Consider the following 21,752-nt stretch of genomic DNA (forward strand, 5'->3'; position numbering starts at 1 on the left):
ATGAACAATCTGAAACTCATAAAAATAATGTCCTTACTCTTTGTCACATAACAGTCTTTTGTTAAATTTTACACCGATATCCTTCGACTCGTTGCTCTTTAAGGAAACACAGCTGGGTTCAGGTCCAGGTTCTGGATTAGTTTTAGGGTTATGTCCAGCTGAGCCTGGTACGCCCCACAGCTCTGGGCTTTAAAACAACACACACAGAGGTATGAGTGTGAATAATGATGGAGCAGTGATGTGAGTGCTGAGCTGTGACGTGGAGAAGAGTCATGGACAGTTAGAGATGGTCATCTCACCTCTGAGCTTTGGTCTGGCTCTCATGTTCCCCACACAGAGTGCTTTTAGAGGGAGGGACTCCCTCCTGTCTGTCCTCACACTGATCCATGCTGCTCAATTCACATCAGCTCACACACACTTTCTACCTTCACCTGCAGAGGAAACACAAATCATTCATGTGCACATCAACTGAAATCCTCTTTTCCATCATGTGTGCTGTCCAAATATCAGCTGCTTCTTTCCTGCTTCATCTCAGTGTCAGCTGAATGCAGTCAGACAGCAGTGTGAGGCAGACAAAGCTGCCATCAGCTGCTCTACTATCAGTCCAATCGATGGAGCCACGAAGCACACACGATGCATTCACTGACACACACTGATTCACTGTGACTAGAAGTTTCAGTCAGTTCAACAGGTGTGAACAACTTTCTAAACAAACACGTCAAGCTTGGATTGCAGCGGTCAGACGAGTGGATATCGAGTTCTCTGCCATTTTTGTTGGTTTGCTCGCAGCATTTTCTTTCTTGTGAGTTCTAAATAAATTCATATCTCTCTTAATAGGCTTTTAGTGTTATTATGAATGCGCTGAGGTCATAGATAATTAGATAAAGCATCCTAATGTGTGATGCTGCAGAACCACGTCATGTTGATGGAGAGGCTTATTATTTGGCATTATTGCATTCAAACCAGCATATGAAATGGATGTAACAAATCCAGACTGGGCTCCAACGCTGCACATGGGGCACGACGACATACCTGTGTCAAACTCAGACCGGCGCTCAACACTGCTTGATAAGATTGTTAAGGTGTGCTGTGTTTTGGTGAATATGTGCCCCAGTGTGGTTGTCAAAAGTATGTTGATTTTTTTTTATTCAAGATCTGTTCTCTGTACTTAGCAATTACATACACATGAAATGCAAAACTATTTACATGGCAACGCACAGCTTGCATCAATCGTGAATCGTTCATCTAGAGCAATTTTTGGGGCAGCTGCTGAGGAGAAGTCAATGTTATGTGCAACCTCAAGCTGTATCTTGGTCATATGGTCAACGTACTCACAATGTGGAGGCTTAAAAACAGCCAAATCTTGTACCCAACCGTTTGTGAATTAGATGTGCGCCTCCAGGAATTTATAATTCCGAAAATGATTCGCCGTGTATGCGCTGACTCCACAGACAAGATACGCAAAAATATCGGGATAGGACAACGGCGGTAGGCTGTCTGGCTTTCCGCTCCGCCGCCTTATTTCATACGGGTCCACATTACCGATGCACGCTATTTTGTCCAAGTACTGTCTTTTGGCGTCTTGGCGCAATCGGTCGCGATACAGCCCTTTGTCTTTTGAGCTGATTTTAAGCATGGTTCTGACAGTCCTGCTTCCAACACAGTGTGTTTGTTTTGATTTGTGGCCTTCTGACATGGCGCCGCAATCCCACAATGCACTGCGGTGTACTTCAACTCCAAAGCCCTATACGGCAGAAGCGGAGCGGCCAAAGAGTAAACCTTCAAAAGTAAGTACTGAATATTATGTCACGTATTTATGTGCAAATGTTTAATAATGAAGAACATTAAAACATTACTCTTGGCCACATGTCGGCAAAGTTATGTGACATTAGTGACATTTGTACTTTCAGTGTTTACTTGGTTTTAAAGCCTCTACTTCAAAATATATATATATGTATAGTCGACCTTAATCCTACAGAGAATGTGATGATTTTATGGATAATTAAAGTCAGTCATATATCCACAAACACAAAAAGCTGAAGTCAGTGATACTGCTCGGTTTGCAGTCCTGAATATGACGGCACAAGCAGGATTCACTGCACTGTTAATGTTAGCTATGTTATATTGCTGCCTCTGTTCGGTGGTGTCGAGTCACACGGACTTTAACGTGTGTTTGAACGAGCTGACGGTTCACTCGTTAAGCTGAAAGAAAGATGCTTTAATCACAGGAGTCACACGTGTGTCCACTGTACCATCTGGGAACTCTTCTTGTTTAGCACTCGTAATAACACAAACACTAAATCCTCCTGTTAGTAGCAGTGTATACACCTGAGACTGTCACCTGTCTGTCTGTCCTGCACTCTCTCTCTGTTTCTTTCTCTCTGATTGTGGAATAAAAGTATGAACATGTATTTATAAGTTACACTTGTGTTTGAATCCTGCAGCTTATCACACATTTGATTTCCATGTGTGACGACTGCAATTGTCCAGAGTGGGGACAGACTGAGGGACCTACTGCTGCACATCATCTGTGAGGCTTTGCACCCCTGATGATCCACCAGGACAAACTCAGCAGTGTGTGAGGAAGAGGAGGAGGAAGAGCCAGCAGCAGCTGACAGATGGAGAGAATAGACAGACTGTTCCCTGTTTGTGAAGGACTGCTAGGAAAGTTTAGAATAACTAATTGTCTGTCCTGAATCAGTCTTATTAGGTAATGTTCAAATAATTGTATCATCCCAGTGTTTTGAGTGTGGGAGAAAGTACTCAGGGCCTTCAAGTTACACACTATGAAAGGCAGCAACAAGTTTAATATTCAGAAACCTAAAGTCTGTATCAGCAGCAGAATGGAGCTAAAAATAAATGTTTGTTTCAGTTCTATGAAGCTTTGAGTATTTTGGATTAGTAGCACTGCTGTGTTTGTTGCATCATATTGCTGTAATTGTTTATATGCTTTATATATTCTGAGGTAAGTTGATCTATAGTGTTACATCATATTCTATAAGGATGTTATGTGTTTGTAGACTTTCTGCCCTGTTTGACCCATTTAACAGAAGTCAGCCTGTTTAAGGCTCTGATATCTATTCTGTATGACTTAAAGCAGTTATGACATGGTCTGATTTTCTCACCCAATAAAGGAATATTTCATATATCAGTCTACTCTTCATTCTATCAGACACAGTTTTCACAGCTCGTACATTTGGTTTTTACACATATATGTAAGCATTGAGTCAAATTTAGTAATGCCAACATATTAAAAGAACAATATTTGTTTCTTATATATGAATGATCAACATTAAATAATTGTTATTTACTAACTAATCTTAAATGACTGTTCAGTACAGAAATGAAGCCCAACAATCATGTTTTACAGTCCTGTGGTCTCAGCCTCAGATACTCAACTAATCAAAGTGATGTCATGAAAAAAATGGATGAGCAACAAAACATTTTTTCTTCTTCATTTCTGTCAAACAAAGCTGTATGAAACGTTTCTCGCTGTTAGTATCATGGTTGCTAGGCAACCTGAGCAGCGTGACGAAGGCTAGACCGTCCCATTTCACAAACCTCTCACTTCCGCACTTCTCGTACTTATAGTACGCACCGTACGTAGTACGCGTAGTGCGCGTGCTTCAAGCGTGCACTCTCCTAATTGAGACACAGCACAAACTATAAGTACACAAAACAGGAACGTAGCTCAGAGTGGCGGACACACTCGGCCTCGTTGGTCCAGCTGTGAGTCCGTTACCGTGAACTATGGAGAGGCAGATTTGTGCTGGAACTAAGCTGCACACAGCTGATGTTAGCCAGGAAACATTACACACTGACTTTAATGGAGAGACCGGAAATACAAACACAGTTTGTTGTGTGAAGAAATCAAATGTGAGCTGAACAAACAGTAAAGTTCCTAAAGACAAACTGTTAAAGGAGGAAACAAAGCAAACTTACAGTTTCTTCACCAACAACAACAAGCTCCACTCCACACCTGGACACTAAACACGGACACACAGGTGAGCTGCTTCCTGGAAGGAGGCGGGACTCCACCTGAAACTCAGCACAGGTGGGAGGAGCTCAGCTCTGTGTGTGTTGATGTGTTAACTTTAAAAATATGCCGTCTGACTGCTCAGACTGAGTCAGAGTAAAGTTCACATGCTGACGTGTGGAGACATGAAACCTTGTTGTAGCTGCAGGTGTGAACACACTGATCCCAGATCAGCTCTGCTGACCTGTTGAAGTAATGAATCAAAGTGCAGACTGAGAGTGGATCACATGATGTTTAAGGTGTGTCATGTGACATGTTCAGTATTGTCACACATGTCTAGATTGTCCCTGATATCATAACTGCTCAAACACTGATGATTATATTTGAAGAAGTATTACTGATGGCAGCAAAGTTTGAATGGAGCTCTCTGTCTGTGCTGATTTGTCGCCCTCTGGAGGTCAAAACACAAACTGCATGATGTCACTGTAACCACCAAAGTGACAGGAAGTGTTTTTAAATGACTGAAACACTGAAATGATGCTAATGGCTGTCATTAGGCTCACTGATAGCAGTGCTGATGTGTTCATGTCAAACACTGGCTCAGGTCAGACTCCTTCATCCTTCTCCAGCATGAGGCCGCCCTCAGACCCACAGGAGCTCTGACCTTTGACCTCCTGACCCTAACCATTTTTGTCTTGTTGCATCTTTGCATCTGGAAAGAAAAGCGTCTGGACTTCTTTAAGTTGATTGAAGACGTTTCAACATGTGATTTCACAGGAAATCACATGTCAGGGTGGGGCTAGGTCTCACAATGGGTTCACCCAAAACCTTGGCTGATTGCGACCCACACTCGTTCTCACACCTTGGCTTGTGTGATTAGGTAGAGGATCAACATGGGGTCTGTGTCCCTGAATTTAATCACACCTGCTGACTTCATGTGTTCTGCTCTGACAGCTGCCATGTGTCACAGCGTGGATAATAAAGCCATCAAACTTCACTCAGCTCCAGTAACACCATCAGTGTTTGATGTCCAGAGGATTCATGAACTTTATCCACGATAGAAGCTCACAGGAAGTTAAGATGAAGATGAACCATGTTGTGACTGAAGGACAAAGCTGAAACATACAGATGTGTACAGATTCAAGATTCAAAGATTCAAGATTCAAAGCGTTTATTGTCATATGTATAGAAGAAATAGCATGCACAATGCCAAGTTCGATAAGGGTTCAAAGAACAAGATAAGAATAAATAAAAAGATAAAAATAAGGATAAAAAATAATTAAAAAAAATAAAGTAAAAAGATAAATAACTGCAAATAAGTACAAATAAGTAATTGAAGACACGTGTGGTCTGCAGATGTCGATGTACATGGATGTACAAAAGAGTTTAATGTGCAAAATGCACTTAGTGTGCAAAGTGACCTGATGTGGAAACTGCAGTTTGAGGTCGGTCAGCTGTTCAGGAGTCTGATAGCAGTGGGGAAGATGGAGTTGTTGAGTCTGGATGTTCTAGATTTCACACTTCTGAACCTTCGTCTCGAGGGCAGAGGTGTGTCTCTCCTCTGGACTCTGCGATGGTAGATGCTCTGCAGAGAGAGCAGTGGGGTCCTGATGATCTTCTCCACAGTTGTTATCACTCTCTGCAGGCGTTTGCGGTCCATAGCAGTAGTGCTGCCGTACCATGCAGTGATGCAGCTGGTCAGGCTGCTCTCCACAATGCAGCTGTAGAAGCTGCTGAGGATCTTGGCCAACATACCAAATTTCCTGAGCCTCCTCAGGAAATATAGCAGCTGCTGAGCCTTCTTGACCAGCTGTGTGGTGTTCAGTGTCCAGGGGAGGTCCTCACTGATGTGGACGCCCAGGTACTGCTGCTCACCCTCTCCACTTCAAGGAACGGGGAAAAACAGCGGCTGGTGAGGCCTCTTCTTCTTCCTCGTGTCCACTATTCAATTCAATTTTATTTATATAGCGCCAAATCACAACAAAAGTCGCCTCAAGGCGCTTCATAGATACAGAGAAAAACCCAACAATCATATGACCCCCTGTGAGCAAGCACTTTGGCGACAGTGGGAAGGAAAAACTCCCTTTTAACAGGAAGAAACCTCCAGCAGAACCAGGCTCAGGGAGGGGCGGCCATCTGCTGCGACCGGTTGGGGTGAGAGAAGGAAAACAGGATAAAGACATGCTGTGGAAGAGAGACAGAGGTTAATAACAGATATGATTCAATACAGAGAGGTCTGTTAATACATAGTGAGTGAGAAAGGTGACTGGAAAGGAAAAACTCAATGCATCATGGGAATCCCCCGGCAGCCTACGTCTATTGCAGCATAACTAAGGGAGGATTCAGGGTCACCTGGTCCAGCCCTAACTATATGCTTTAGCAAAAAGGAAAGTTTTAAGCCTAATCTTAAAAGTAGAGATAGTGTCTGTCTCCTGAATCCAAACTGGAAGCTGGTTCCACAGAAGAGGGGCCTGAAAACTGAAGGCTCTGCCTCCCATTCTACTTTTAAATACTCTAGGAACAACAAGTAGGCCTGCAGAGCGAGAGCGAAGTGCTCTAATAGGGTGATATGGTACTACAAGGTCATTAAGATAAGATGGGGCCTGATTATTTAAGACCTTGTATGTGAGGAGCAGGATTTTGAATTCTGGATTTAACAGGAAGCCAATGAAGGGAAGCCAAAACAGGAGAAAAGCATCTATCAACTATCATCTCCTTTGTCTTATTAGTGTTGAGGGTGAGGTTGTTGTCCTCACACCTTGACACCAGACCAGCCTCCTCTCTCCTATATGCCACGTCGTCCTCTTCAGTGATGCGACCGATCACTGCAGTGTCATCCGTGAACTTCAAATTGATGTTATCTTTGTTGGAGGCGACACAGTCATGGGTGACCAGGGTGTAGAGGATGAGGACGCAACCCTGTGGGATGCCAGTGTTTGTGATAATACTGGCTGAAGTCTTGTTGGCGATCCTGACAGACTGAGGCCTGCCAGTCAAAAAGTCCTGTTGCCAGTCACAGAAGGTGGGGTGCAGGCCGAGTGTTGCCAGCTTGTGAGTGAGTTTGTGTGGGATCACAGTATTGAAAGCAGAGCTGTAATCAATTAAAAGTACCCTGATGTAGGAGTCTTTGTTTTCCAGGTGGGAGAGTGAATAGTGAAGGGCAGCAGTGATGGCTGCGATTTAGCCTGGAGAAATAGTTTGTTGCTTTATAAGAAAGCCCTCCGCAAAGCCAGAACATCTTACTATTCATCACTGATTGAAGAAAATAAGAACAACCCCAGGTTTCTCTTCATCACTGTAGCCAGGCTGACAAAAAGTCAGAGCTCTTTTGAGCCAACCATCCCTTTAACGTTAACTAGTAATGACTTCATGAACTTCTTCACAAATAAAATTTTTATCATTAGAGATAAAATTACCAATAATCATGCCACAGATGTAATATTGTCTACAGCTACTCTTAGTACCATTGATGTTAAGTTAGACTCTTTTTCTCCAATCGATCTTTCTGAGTTAACTTCAATAATTACTTCCTCCAAACCATCAACGTGTCTTTTAGACCCCATTCCTACAAAACTGCTCAAAGAAGTCCTGCCATTAATTAATTCTTCGTTCTTAAATATGATCAACCTATCTCTAATAATCAGCTATGTACCACAGGCCTTCAAGCTGGCTGTAGTTAAACCTTTACTCAAAAAGCATCTCTAGACCCAGCAGTCTTAGCTAATTATAGGCCAATCTCCAACCTTCCTTTCATATCAAACATCCTTTTTTCCATCAAGCATCCTGACTATGCTAACAACCTGTCAAACGTCTCCTCTTGTCCACAGAAGTCACACTTCCCTGTGTCATGTTTATCTTTTTAAGTGTGCTATTCAAGCCTGTTTGACCAAATCTTACTCTGCAGATTATATCCTCGTCTCTCCTGCAGCTTCTTCTACACTGCCCAACTGTTTTCTGTATAATAATATCTGCCTTTCCCGTCTCTGTCCCATTGTGCCTGCCACTCGTCATTCATCTTTACCTTGATTATACTCTTCACCTCACGTTTACTGTGTTTTATAGTCAAACCTACATGACTTCTTCTTGCTGCACCTTTTGCAAACTTATCGTCCTGTTCATTGCCATCAACACCGATATTCACAGGAAGCCATAAGAAATCCACTTCTATCCCTCTGTGTTTAATTCTATACAATAAATGAAATCAAAAACAATATCTTGCCTAGAGTTTGAAGACATATTACCTGTACTCACTAGCGCGCTGCTAGAGTCCAAGCAAACCAAATACCTCCCTACTGGTGCGTCCTCCACCCAGTTCAAAGCCAGTAAAATCGCTACCAACTCCCCAGTATAAACTGCCACATAATCTGTAATTCTTTTACTCATCACAAAACTTATTTCTGGGATAACAAATGCAACAGCCGTTCTTTTATCTGACAGTGTTGACGCACCAGTAAATATCCTCACATGACCTGAGTACTTTCCCACTATATGAACCTGGCTTTTAGTCGCCCCTCCTCCCTCGCCACAAGCTTCCTTCAGAACATATCTTATAAAAAAACTACTTTATTGACAATTAGCAATAACAATTACAGACAGTCTAGAAGAAGAATCACATAAACAAGGAGCAGAAGTTTATGGTTTTAATAGCTTTTATATTTTGGGAAAGTTTTAAAAATATTGTTTGGTTTTATTTCTAAAGCATTGAAAGGACAGCTTTGCATTAGAAAAGTAATATCAGTAAATGAATCCATTAAAATTCTTTTGCCTTGTTTGCAAAAGAAGCCAAACAATATTTTTGTTACAAAGAGAGAATAGATCAAAGATCACAAACATCAGGCACTGATGGAAACACCCAAACACAGAAACAGATGCACCAACAGGTGAATGAGGCATGTTGTATAAATGACTTTGAGTGCTCAGGTAGAAACGCATGAAGAACCAGTGCGTCTAATATTTGGAAACTAATCTGTGTTTGAGCGTCCTGGATGAGACACAGATCATGTTGGAGAGCGAGGACGCCATCTTTCTTCCCGAGTGTGTAACTACAGGACGTGTGCAGAAGGTTTAAGCATAATCGTCCTCCTGACAGTTATTGATGAACGAGTCCTTCAGCGAGGCTCCAAGATCACTGTGGGTTTTACCAGCTGCTGCTAAACGTGTAAACTGAGAGGTGTTGGTGCTTTATGTGTGAAGATGTGCATGTTTGCATCACTTTAACAGTGCAGACGGCTTCTTTCCTCATGTGCACCCATTTCATATGTTTTTTTTGTGATGTTTAGTAATATCTGCTTTCCTCCTTCAGGGAGACGATAAAGTGACCTCGACCTTAAACATGTGGAGAGAACGTTTGACCAACAGTCCTGGGAAAAGGATGACTACTTACTAAAATGTAAGGCAGCTAATGTGTGTGACCTTAGCAGAACAAATGCATCATGGCTGCAACGCTCCAGTGTGTTTAAACATTTGAACATTTTCTGTGGCTTCAAACCAGCAGCTCCTCTGTACTCAGTCATTTTTGTGTATCTGTCAAAGTGATTGTTGTCTTTAAAAAGCCTTTTGTGTTTGAGTTTTGTGAGCAGTGCCGAGCTTCTCTTTAGTCTAAGGTGAGTCGATATATTTGATTCCATTGTTTGGCGTGAAGGCGTTTTCAAAGTCAGCAGCAGCAAACGCTGAACAAGCAAAGTTTGTGCACCATTAGAGACAGCAGTGGATCTACTGACCTGTAGGTGTTGGAGGTGTTTGTGTGCAGCTGTGGGTGAGTCAGCTTTATTTCACTTATCGATGACAGGGTGCTGTTAGCTTTGAGTTAGGATCCACTGAGCTGTTTCATCTACTCTGTCACTGCCAGCAAGCAGAGCCCAGGGTTGGCTTCATAACCTGGATGTGGCCTTGCTCAAGGGCACTTTAGCAGCATGTTCCCAGCAGTAAAAGAGGGATTCAAACTGGTCACCCTGGAGTAGGAATTACCCAGAAATGTCACCTTATGTCAGAAGTTTTAGTGAGACAGGAACAACATTACAGCTCTGATGTCATTGATCTGTGCAATGAGGACATATTGAACTGTGAGGATGTGGCACCCCTGTGAGGGAATGACCACATTAATATTATTTTGTGTAAAACACTCATGTAACGGGACATTTTTCATTACTATATGTATTTATTTTCAGTTTCTTTAAAAGGATAGAAAACCCATGTAACAGGGATTCATTTTGTGTTAGAAAGCAGTGAGGGCGGAACTTTGGTGGTTGCTCCGGGGTTTCAGGGTGCAGTAAGTGGAGCCCACCTTCCGCTGCTTCCTCAGACACGTTCTGGAGGAAAGCAGAGATGCATCGTGTCCTCCTTACTCCGCTCTTCACCTGCTTTTACAGGTCGGTAAATGGTGCTCGCACCGAAAATGTTGTTTATTGTTACCATGGTTACCCACATTAATATGAATGAGAGAGTTAAGGCGGTCCGCCCGAGTTATTTATATGTAAACATGGGAAAAACCAGAGGAGTGTCCCGCGCGGCCGCCTTGCGAGCCCGCTCGTTAGGTGGAGCGCTCGTGAAGCAGCGTCAGTGCGCTCCTATGCTCTGTGCAAACGTGTTGTAATGCTCCAATCAAACCAGTTCTGTGAGATGTGAATGTTAATAGTTATGTTAAAGTGACTAGTGAGCTAGTGTAACACAAGCACTCTGAGCAACTCTGTGTAGCTAACAGAGGCATTCACAGTTAATTAAATAAGCTGGGTTTCATGATGCACTAAATAGTGATTTTGCCAGTAAATTACTGAAGGGAACAAATGTGATGTATTTACCGATGCTGTTATTGAATATAACTGTTCAGCCAGTAAGACACTGCAGAAGACAATGTGATGTGTTTATTGATATGATAAAGGAATGTAACTGTTATGGAAAGAAGTGTGAATTTGAGAAACTGAACATATTTGTCATCGTGGTCTTCATCCTTGGGACCCGTAACATGTGCATGAATTAAACGGTCCTTAAGACATGAGAAAAATGAGAAGTGATTTTTGTTTGTATGAAACTTAAGAGTTATTAGGGAAGTTGAGCTGCAGCATTGTTGGGTGGAGTGGAAGAAAAGAAATGCACCAAAACTGCAAGTCATGCCAGTGCGTCAAAGAGCAAAGTGAAATCTTGCTTTAATAAAAATTATCTATCTGCATTCAAAGTCAGAATTGTGGACATTCATTCTATTACTTCCTTAAAACAGTAAACGGTAAGACTTTATGTGTGTTAACTCCTAACATCAGATTTAGGGTTCTTATAGGTTATTCTAGTCAATCATAACACGTCCTTGGGACCTACTGTCCAGGTCACTAAATTTTACTCAGCACAATAACAAGTGCCATAGATCATTAGAGGAGAGCTGCCGTTAATAAGTGCGACTGACAAATATGTTTCATTAAGGTTGCCAATGAGAGCATAGAGTCAGAGGTAGTGCAGGGCGGGCGCTTAGACAAAGGCAGTTAGAGGCTGAGCGAGTCTCCTCGGATGGAGAGCCGGTCCAGACCACCTGTACAGGGGTAACTGGGATCTAACATCCTTTATAATCCTTTGCAGTGCGTAATTGAATGGCGAGAGGTTCTATAACATGTGCAAATAGCAATGGGGACAGAGAGCACCCTTGCCTCGTAGAGCGTTAGAGGGAGAAAGGACGAGAAATTATATTATTTGTATTAACCGAGGCCTGGGGCTTTGTATAAAGCAGCTTAAAGAAGCCTTAGTGTTAATCAATTTGAATGTTAAACTATAAGTTTACTTGCGACATATACTGACTCATTCTGCTTCCATAAACTTATTTATTCGCTCAAAAAGACAAAAAAAGGGAGGATGATGTAAGAATATCGTCTCAACAGCATGGTAACGTATTTTACCTGAATAAAAGCTAATCAGCTCAGTCAGTGAGTGTTACCATCCGATAATGTCTTTCTTCATCAGCTGTGCCAGTGCCATCTACTCCGTTTCATCTTCGGGTGATCGGTTTGTTGGTCAAGGTAAATTTCTCTGCCTGCTTTAGTCTGCTTTAGCTTCTTCTCGCAGCGCAGATATGTCCCTGCTGACTCCTTTGTGCATACCAGCGAGCTAGATTTTAATGCTGTCCAAATTGTCTTCATACGGTTTCAGTCCTGCCCGTATTTCTGCACGCAGCATCCTCACAGATATAGGCGCTTGCTCCCCCGTCTCCACGTTAGCATCAGCTTTCGCTTTGGTTGCTTCGCCTTGTTCTCCACTAGTGATGGTAAATGTGATGTTTTTGACTGAATCGAGTTTCAATGAGTCACTCACCAAAGTTTGAGTTTGAGTCACTTGAGTCACTGAGTCATTTGATCAGAGAGTGAAAAAAATGTACATTTTCACTCAAATTTAATTTGTTTCTCTTTTCATGTATATCCTACTGCTAAGATGAGTGATTGAAAAAGAAAAACAACTGTTTTTATAGAGCAGGGGTCGGCAACCTTTCTGATGGCGAGTGCCATTTAAAATTTCCTCAGAAGTCAGTGTGCCATATGATTGCATTAGCAATACATTTAATAACACTCTATATCAGGGGTGGGCAATTCCAGGCCCTGAGGGCCGGTGTCCCTGCAGGTTTTAGATGTGTCCTTGAAGCAACACAGCTGATTTAAATGGCTAATTAGCTCCTCAACATGTCCTGAAGTTCTCCATACGCCTGGTAACAAACGAATCATGTGATTCAGGTGTGGTGACCCAAGGTGAGATCTAAAACCTGCAGGACACCGGCCCTCGGGGGCCTGAAATTGCCCACCCCTGCTCTATATTAACAGTTACACACTATATAGAACCACTTTATAGAATTATATTTGTTCGCAGATGTTGGCAGCTATCAGCGAATAGTTATCAGCTATTTTGAAAGAAAAAAAATACTTTTTATCCATAACAAGAACTCCATAACAGCAAATGAACTTTACAGCAGAAAATGCACATGCTATTTATGGTCTCCTCACAGCAATGATAAGAAACATAAACTGGGCCAATATGGCATGTTTGGTAATACAGAGACACACATGTTAATGTGATCCTTGGTCTCCCACTCAGAGACACAGGTTAAACTTGTCAGGTAGTGATGTTCAGCAGGTGAAAATGCAGCTCAATGAACACGCACAGCTGTGGATTCCAGCTGCTTCGATGTTATATGTCTGATTTCTATACATTTTACATCAGATAAAAACTTTGGTTGTAGGCTTCAGATAATTATTTATTAAAAGCGAGACATTTTAAATGAGAATAAGAAAGTATTTCTTTGTGCCCCCCTTTCCCAGTTGCCCTACCTGCCCCCCTGGCATAACATTGCTAGACCCGCCCCTGCACAGTTATCAGCTGTCAGCTACTTAGAAAAGGATCCTGGTGTTATTTGTCTCTCAGAAACAGTTCACAACTTCCCTTCAACTCATCCATGTCACCTAAAAGGTAAACCTGTTTCTCCATCACCTGTTCAGCTCTGATGATTCAGTAAGGACATCTCCTGGTTTCATCTTCATGTTTCCCTCTCACCACATATCCAAACCAACATCATGACCAGCAGCTTTTACAGCTGTTGCTCCAGCAAACATCAGCTGATACTAGAAATTAAGATTAAATAAATTATAACAACAGCTGATCAAGCTTAGTGCGACATTCAGCGGTTTCCTCTTTCTTGCGCAAAGTGGGTGATAAACAAACAAGAGAGAAAAGCCGATCAGCTGATCACTGATCAGTTTCATGATTGAAGTAGAAACAGGAGAGGGAGAGAATGAGAGAAGAAGAGGCAGCTGTGCAGCGTAACGACAGAATAAATCCAGCTTTGTGTCTTTTTCCATTCTAGCTGAAGTCCGGGACAAACTGTGTTCCTTTTCAGCTCAATACGAAACAAATTTTCTCTGAATGCAGGACGATTCCGTCTTTTTACAGGACGGTTGACAACTCTACTAACTAACTTCATGAATTAAATAAAGTTCAACATCAGTAACATCAAAGATTGAAAATGTTACGTCATTCAGGGGTAAAACCACAAAGGATTCTGGGAACGAGAGGCAAGCGGTACTAGTGCACGCAGGCTTTCACATGAAAACAGTCACACAGCGATAAAAAGAAACACAAAAAATAGGAAGAAGCTGTTGTATTATTAACTGCAATAGCCGGTCACATGACAGCCACGGGAAGCCGACGGGTAAAGAGATCGGTTGTTATCGGATTACATCATGGAAGAGAAATTGTTTAAGCCACGTTTCCGAAATAACAAAGAGCCAACGGATGGCCTGGATTGCAGCCATTCGAAGACCAAATATAACGTCCCAGAACACTCCAGCTCACATGTTAGTCTGCTCCAAGCATTTGCACAAAGGTAAGTCTTCTGTTGTAGTTATTACATAATTTATCATAACATAATTGTTGATGTAGGTTACAAATAAGTCTTATATTGATTTGAATTAAATTCATTGCGCTATGCTGCTTTGTTCACTGTGGCTTTGCGGGCTAATGTTTGCCAATTTTTTGATGTGTTTTATAGAAAAAACAGACTACAAAATGCTGGAATGCGATCCAGACTGTGCACCCTCTATCAACCTGGGTCATACCGAGTGTAACACTTCTACCACAGTGAGATTTGATTGGTTAAGAGAGAGAGCGATATCAAAACAGCCACGAAACGTCCCACATATATGTGCCCAAGGGTTGTATTGAAGCAAGCAAGTGATGAATAACTGTTTTCCAGTATGTTGTTTTTTTTTTCATTGTTGATTTGTTTTTCACCAAAGCAGCTAATAAAGCACGATGGAATACAACTTTGCCTCTTTCTATTAAGATTCTATAATAGAATGAAACAATAATGCCAGTTATAAATAAAGAAAAATTGAATGAATTAAAAAACACTCTTTTTTTTCTATTAGATCTGAAAATGTTGTGTAATACTACAACCTGAAACAACAAATAGATTGTGTTGGCCTTTACAGGAGATAAAGATAGCAGCTGTGAGACGAGCTGATATCCAGTTCGCTTCCATCTCCAGATATCTGTTGGTGCTCCAGACATTTTCACTCTGGTAAGTTCTATATATGTTCATATCACTCTTTATAGATTAATAATATTATCGTTGTGGCTCTCTGAGGTTATAGAAATTGTGAACAAACATAGAATTGAGTGACTGTGCAGACATACGTGCTATGTAATGATTCGCTAATTCTTTCGCACAACTGTAGGGAAGCCTGCCTATGAAATGGATCAAACAAATCCAGACTGGGTACCAACGTTACACATGGGGCACTCCGAAATCCGAATGTTGTGTAATACTGTAACCTGAAATGATAATTAGATTGCGTTGGCCTGTACAGGAGATAAAGAAAAAAATGTAACAACAGCTGTGAAATGGAATAGTCCAAATCACCAAAGCAAACTGGACCAGGGCTTGTTGCAGGGATCTGAAGTTACTAAACATTTTGTGAGTGTATGCACTCACACTTCACTCAGGATCATATAATAATAAATATGAGCGTGATGAAAGTTGGGCAGCACGCTAACGTTCTTACTCCACTCTGTATGCTCGTATGGGTCTGACCCTTTCACTTCTTTGATTTTTTCCTCGTCCTTTTTTTGCCTTTTCGTCAAGTCTGTCTTCGTACGGACCTGCTGAGTTCTCCGTTGTTTTGTACATAACTGTTTTTGGGGCAAATAAAATGCAAGTAGGGATTAAAACCGCAGAATTAATGATTACCGGTGCTGGAAATACTAGTGTTTGATGCAGTGTTTTTGATTTTGTTGCCACCCGTACCCAACATGCAATGCGCAAAAGTCACGTGGTCTGTCAATCTCTATAGAAACTCATCATGCTAGCTAGTACGAAGTACGAGTTATTCTAACTGACTGACTGTAAAAAGTCAGCACAAGGAAAATAAACTCCACCTAAACTTGGTTTATATCTGACCCAGATAGACTGCAGGTCATAACTTTTACCTGAAGTTCAGTTCACCTGACACTCGGACCGGTGTTCCAGATTAACTGGCGCTTAGATTAACTGGATTTGCTCGAACAGAGGTGTGGCAGACCTGCCTTTCAGGAGCTGCTACCGACAAACCAGCAAAAAAATGCCAAATGTTTCATCTGTGACACTTGTGAGGTTATCTCAAACAAACTCCGTCAGTCTTGATGCTGTTGAACAACAAAATGTTTAAAAATGTCGCGAGTTTACCTGGTGATATTCTCATGAGCGACACGATCGCGAAAACGGCAAACAATTAACACCACACCGATGCTGTTCACAGGACAGCGAGAGTAAACGATCGGGAGACTCTTGTCGTCGTTATCGTTCCCCTTCTACGTTTTATTACTCCGATTTCAGTGTTTTTGCTTCACAACAAAAGCGTGCAGTTTACTTTGTGTGCACTAACATGGACTCGAATCAACCAGCGCCGCCTCTGGCCAAGTGCCACAACCTACAGCCAGATCAACTTGTGACACACATCTGCACCACGTTTGAATTCGTTTCATGCACAACACATTTGTACCTTTCAATTGTGTCTGTTTGTGCGTCATGCAAATAAACCTTTGCATGACGCACATGTTTATTTGCTACTGGAAGCCTCATCTTGAAGAAAATTATGGTCAGAATTTATACAGACTGTTCTTTATCTTTTCATTGTCGTCTGAAACACAGAAAAATATCAATGTTGGAAAATATGACATTTATATCTAGTTTCTAAAGGATGGTTTAATTCTCCAAAGGCCACCACAGACATGACAAAGTTATTTCATCATTATAATGCACAAAAACAAAAATCAGGATGAGCCCTGCTGCTCACCAAACTTGTGTTGAATAATAATTTGTGAATCATTTAGTTTAAATGACTGAATCCATGAATCTCATCATGTGGTTCTGAGTGAAAGACACAGACATGTACAGACTGAACTGTTTCTCTAACAGGTAAGACTAACTACACAGAGTCACTGACTCAGAGCAAAATAATAGTTTATCAATACTGAAACCCATTATCAAACCATCCGATGGATCTCAGAACCCAAATCCAGGATAAAGAGGTTCAGTGAATGTGGTGTGGAAGGTGTGGAGGTGGATCAGAGTGTCAGAGGAGACTCTGTAGAAGGACAGAGTGCCAGCAGGACAGTCCACATACACTGCTACTCTGTTAGAGACAGAGGAGGAGGAGGAGGAGGAGGAGGAGATGAATGTTTCTCTCTTATTGTGCCACACAGAGGAATAATGTTCAGAGCAGAAAAGACTCCAGGACTGATCATTTCCACCAAACACACACTCTTCACTCCTTCCTTTCCTTTTGATTCCTCTGTAACTCACTGATATCCAAGCCCTCCTCGTCCACTCGACCTCCCAGTAACAGCGACCTTTCAGATCGTCTTTACACAGCAGCTGATAAACATCAAATCTGTCTGGATGATCAGGATATGACTGAACCTCCTCCACATGTGTCACCTTTCTGTTGTTGTCAACAACATCATCACGTGCCTGGAGATTGCATTGCTGGAAAAATGTAATTCGATTTTTTATAACACCCAAAATTAGGAACGAACATACTTCATTACCACAACCGTGTTGGAGGAGCTGTGGAGATGTAAATGTGAATCATTCCCATGTTTTTCTGGTTCTGTCCCAAGATTACAAAATTTTAGGAAGATGTTCATTTAGTTATAGGTAAAATTCTGGGTTATGCTGTATCTAAGTCTTGTACATTATTATACTTTGGTGTCATTACGGGAAATGTGATGAAAGAAGATAGATACATATTGAAAATTATGCTTGCTGCCTGTAAAAAGGCAATCACAAGAAAATGGTACAAGATAGACCCACCATCACAGGACGAATGGATCAAAATTACAGATGAAATACAAATTATGGAACAACTGACTTACAGAATAAGGATTTAGGAAGATTAATACCATAAAAAGTGGGAGAAATGGACTGAGTACATAAACCCAACAGGATAAAGACCAACACATTGATAATGAGAAATGATCAAATTGTAGAAACAAGGTGATCCAAGATGTTTTGTTTGTTTTTTTACCCTACCTGTTGTATTTATCTTTTTTTTGTTCTGTTTTGTTGTTACCCCCTACCCCCCTGTATAATGTTTAAAGAAAAACAATAAAAAGAAAGTATTAAAATATATATATTTTTAAAAAAAACTTCAAAAGAGCAAAACTCATAATCACATCACATTTAATCTCCTTTATTAAGCACGATGTCCAGGGAGCATTGACATGTGCCACAGTCAAGGTTCAACACACTGTGACATTCATGCTGTCAGGGAGTGGGTGCATATTAAATGTAAAGGCTGGGACTGGCTACAAAAACTGATTCAGTACAGGTAGAGTGCAGCAGCCAGTGCATCACATATTTTGAGCTAATGCAGCGGTCATCACACCACATACTGCTTTCTATGTAAAGGAGCCTTCATTCTCAGATTAGGGCTGTTTGTGACCATAAAGTCTTTCTCACAAGGGCAGCCACTGGTCCAGGCGAGGATGCCTCCACAGTGGGATGTCTGAGGGTGCAGACATGGGTGAAGTTAGGACCAGGTGCCAGTGGACCTGTGGACCTCTGGAGATTGTTTGAGTTATTGTTTCACTCCACCAAAAGCAGAGAGAAAGATGTTTATTAATAATCCTTCTTATTATTAAATGCTCTGTAGAGCAAATTTGTAACAGCAAATTGTTTTGTGCGTTCTGATTGCTGTAGACCATTGTTAATCAATCCAGTGCCGTGTCTTCTGCATGGCAGCGGTCCCCAACACCCGGGCCCGTTTGGTACCGGGCCGCGAAAGTTGAGGCTCGGATGTGAAGTGTATGGTTTTCAGGGTTTTTAATCGTAAAGTTGGGTTCCCTGGGTCTTTTTTCCCGTGTTGTAGTCGTGTGTCTTATTTTGAAAGAACTATTTACTCGTTACCATAGCGACCAGAGAGCATCAAGAAGCAGAGAGGAGGATGTTACTCTCAATGTTGTTGGTGCATTTCAGGAGGACCCTGCTAATAAAGTTACACAATCACACAGTGAATTCACGTTTTTTATTATATTTACAAAATACCACAGTTTTTGTCTTTGTCTGTATCATTTTATTTTGTTGTATTTATCCGCGACACCTTAAAGGCCGATCCGTGAAAATATTTTCTGACATTAAACTGGACCGTGGTGCAAAAAAGGTTGGAGACCGCTGCTGTACAGTACAGAATGAGATTAGTTTGTTGAATTTATATAAATCTTCGATCGCTAGCAGTGTAACCCTGAAGTTCAGCACTGTATGTTTGTACGTTTTCTCCCCGACAAACACAACAATGCCGACAAAACGTTTTGCACGGTTTCATTTTATAATGGACTTATGTTTCTACGAAGGTTTGAACTTTAAGAGTGTTTAAACAAAAGAAGTGTGAAAATGTTCGTGTCTGTCTGAGGAAAGTGTATAAAGCATGTAGTGAGGGGTTTTGCAGTCTTAAAACAGCTACAATAACTGTAAAAAATAAAGTTGGCTACTTCGCAGATTTCACCTACCGCGGGTTATTTTTAGAACGTAACACCAGCGATAAACGAGGAACCGCTGTATTATTAATAGTAGAGTGTGGGGCATCTAATTGATTAACATCAACATTGATTATTGTGCACTATTATTTTTGTTCAAGGACAGCAAAAAATCTAAAACTCTCTCAGCTTGTCCGTTGCCAAAAATGGCCACTTTTGTGTATGTTCACAAAATGCTGTAAAATGTATATTTATTAAAATATTTATCTACTTTTACCGACTTTAAACCGACACTTTAAATTAGCTCCAGTCCTTTTCATCAAAACCAAAATTTTATCTACATTCTGTTTTTTACACTTTAAATCCCAGTTAGGTGATATATTACCAGTAGCTTTTCAGATAAAACAGTAATAAAGTCCTAATGGTTTCATAAATCTTTGTATTTTTTTTCATATAAGCATCGGGGACAAGGCTGTCTTGCAATTGTTGGGGTCACTATAGTGTGCACCCTATTTCTTCCAGGATCACTCTTCATTTGTAGGTTTTAGTGGACTCCTACTACTGTGACGTGGTTTTCATGGGACAGGGGCTTGTATTCCAAGATCTGGGAGATTGTAGAAATGAGCAGTGATGCCCTTCTTGCCATCTTTCCAGAAATATCAGTGATCTGGAAGCTGTTAGGCTTACTTACAGCAACAGCACTTTCTGCACCTGCAGAAACTCCAGGACACATTTACTAACAGTGTTTGTTGCTGTGTGTGCTGCAGCTGCAGCTTTGAATTTTTTTTGAGAGTTAATATTTTGGCTATGGTGTCTTGTTATGAAATGTACAAGAGTAAAAGTGTTAGCATGTGTGTCAAAGCTAAGTTTGACTGGGAAACTCAAAGCTCAATAACCTGTATCAACAAAAAATCACTGCAGCCTGTGTAATATTTGATGCATCATAATTTATTCCAGTCTTTCTTGCAAATATATGTTTGCGTTGCAATGTCATGCACAAACACACACAACTATTAGATCCTTAAGATCAAACCTGCATCATTCTTTTGGTCCACTGCAGTGTAGCAGTCAAACAAGAAGAAGAAGAAGTGAAGTGGCCCCAAATGACCAGGATAGAGATCAGAGGGTTAATGCGTAAAATGTATAAAAATATTATTGATTACAGGATAATACATTAATGTTAATATCAATAATAAGCATTTTACTCTGAAGTTACAAGTATAAACAATGCTGTTACATTTACACTTAAATTTTTTACTATAAGAATGGAAACAAGTGAACATTTTATAAGTTTAACTGGAATTCTGTACACTGAAAAACAAACAACACATAAAAAACACAAACAAACAGCCAGTGCCTTCATCTGTCCATTAAATGTCAAACATCGCATTGACCCGTAGTCCCTGCTCGTCAGCACATGCTTTTAAAAAGAGCTCCATGTCCTCTGCAAACTGAAAAACAAAGAAGAAGAAGTCCCTCTACACAAAAACACTGCAGATGACAGGGCAGGCAAACATCTATTGACCTGTTTGAATGCCTCCTCATCATGTGAGCCTTGAAGGTTTTTTTATAAGAAGACTAAGACCACAGTGAGGCCATTTCATTTTCATGGACTTTCCACAAGCCACAGTTTCATTTAGCACAGAGGGTAGAGCACATGAATGTTCTACCCAAGATTCAGCAAATGGTTTAGATGCTGGAGACAAGACATCGAGAGGGAGACGGGGCTCCACGGAGAGTTCAGTGGGGAGCAGTCCTGAATGCTGACATGACAATAATTGACTTGCCATATCCCCACGCTGTATGACTGTCATGTTACAGACAGGGCAGTGAAAGTGCACCAGCATATCATTTTGTCTGTAAGAGAGAGAAAAAAAGAAAACAACAACAACATGTAATTTAAATGTAGTTGTATAGAATGCAATCAGTTTATCTAACAATCAGATTGTACATATTAACAAAAATATCCAAGCCGTCCTCAATAATGAAAGCAAAATGGTGTGGATCACAAGAGCTGTCAGGAAATGTGGTGAACAGGAAAAAATATTTAATGAAAACACTTTTTTCTCTTGCTGATGAATGAACTGAAGTGTACAATGTGAAAAGCAACTTTTAAGTCAACAAAGACACTGCAGAGGTGCTGAAAAGAAGTGCATATTTATAACTTTAACTATGAGGTATATTTAATACCAACATACCTTTGAAAGGCAAAGCATTTTGAATGTGTCCACTTATATGCTGCTCAATCTTTGCCCTGACAGTAGGGCTGAAAGTGGGGCACAGAGGGCAGTGAAACAGCCAA

At 41.1% G+C, this 21,752-nt stretch overlaps 1 protein-coding gene and 1 long non-coding RNA gene across 4 annotated transcripts in view; one reads left to right on the forward strand and one right to left on the reverse strand.

Annotated features, from left to right (window-relative positions):
• LOC146523741 (protein NLRC3-like) overlaps positions 1-21,752 on the reverse strand; it is a 67,318-nt gene that overhangs the window by 15,024 nt on the left and 30,542 nt on the right. For all 3 annotated transcript variants that reach the window (XM_085153956.1, XM_085153955.1, XM_085153957.1), the window contains exons 2-3: positions 300-431; positions 38-187 (exon numbers count right to left, since the gene is read on the reverse strand). In XM_085153956.1, the coding sequence (XP_085010082.1) occupies positions 38-187; positions 300-388 (239 nt within the window). In that variant the 5' untranslated portion in view covers positions 389-431. The remainder of the gene's footprint in view (positions 1-37; positions 188-299; positions 432-21,752) is intronic.
• The window catches only part of LOC146523742 (uncharacterized), a 91,112-nt gene continuing 81,641 nt past the window's right edge, over positions 12,282-21,752 (forward strand). The window contains exons 1-2 of the long non-coding RNA XR_014873100.1: positions 12,282-14,689; positions 14,929-15,017. This is a non-coding gene — a long non-coding RNA (uncharacterized LOC146523742). The remainder of the gene's footprint in view (positions 14,690-14,928; positions 15,018-21,752) is intronic.

This window comes from Neolamprologus multifasciatus, chromosome 3 (genome assembly GCF_963576455.1).
Source record: "Neolamprologus multifasciatus chromosome 3, fNeoMul1.2, whole genome shotgun sequence".
Classification (NCBI taxonomy): Eukaryota; Metazoa; Chordata; class Actinopteri; order Cichliformes; family Cichlidae; genus Neolamprologus; species Neolamprologus multifasciatus.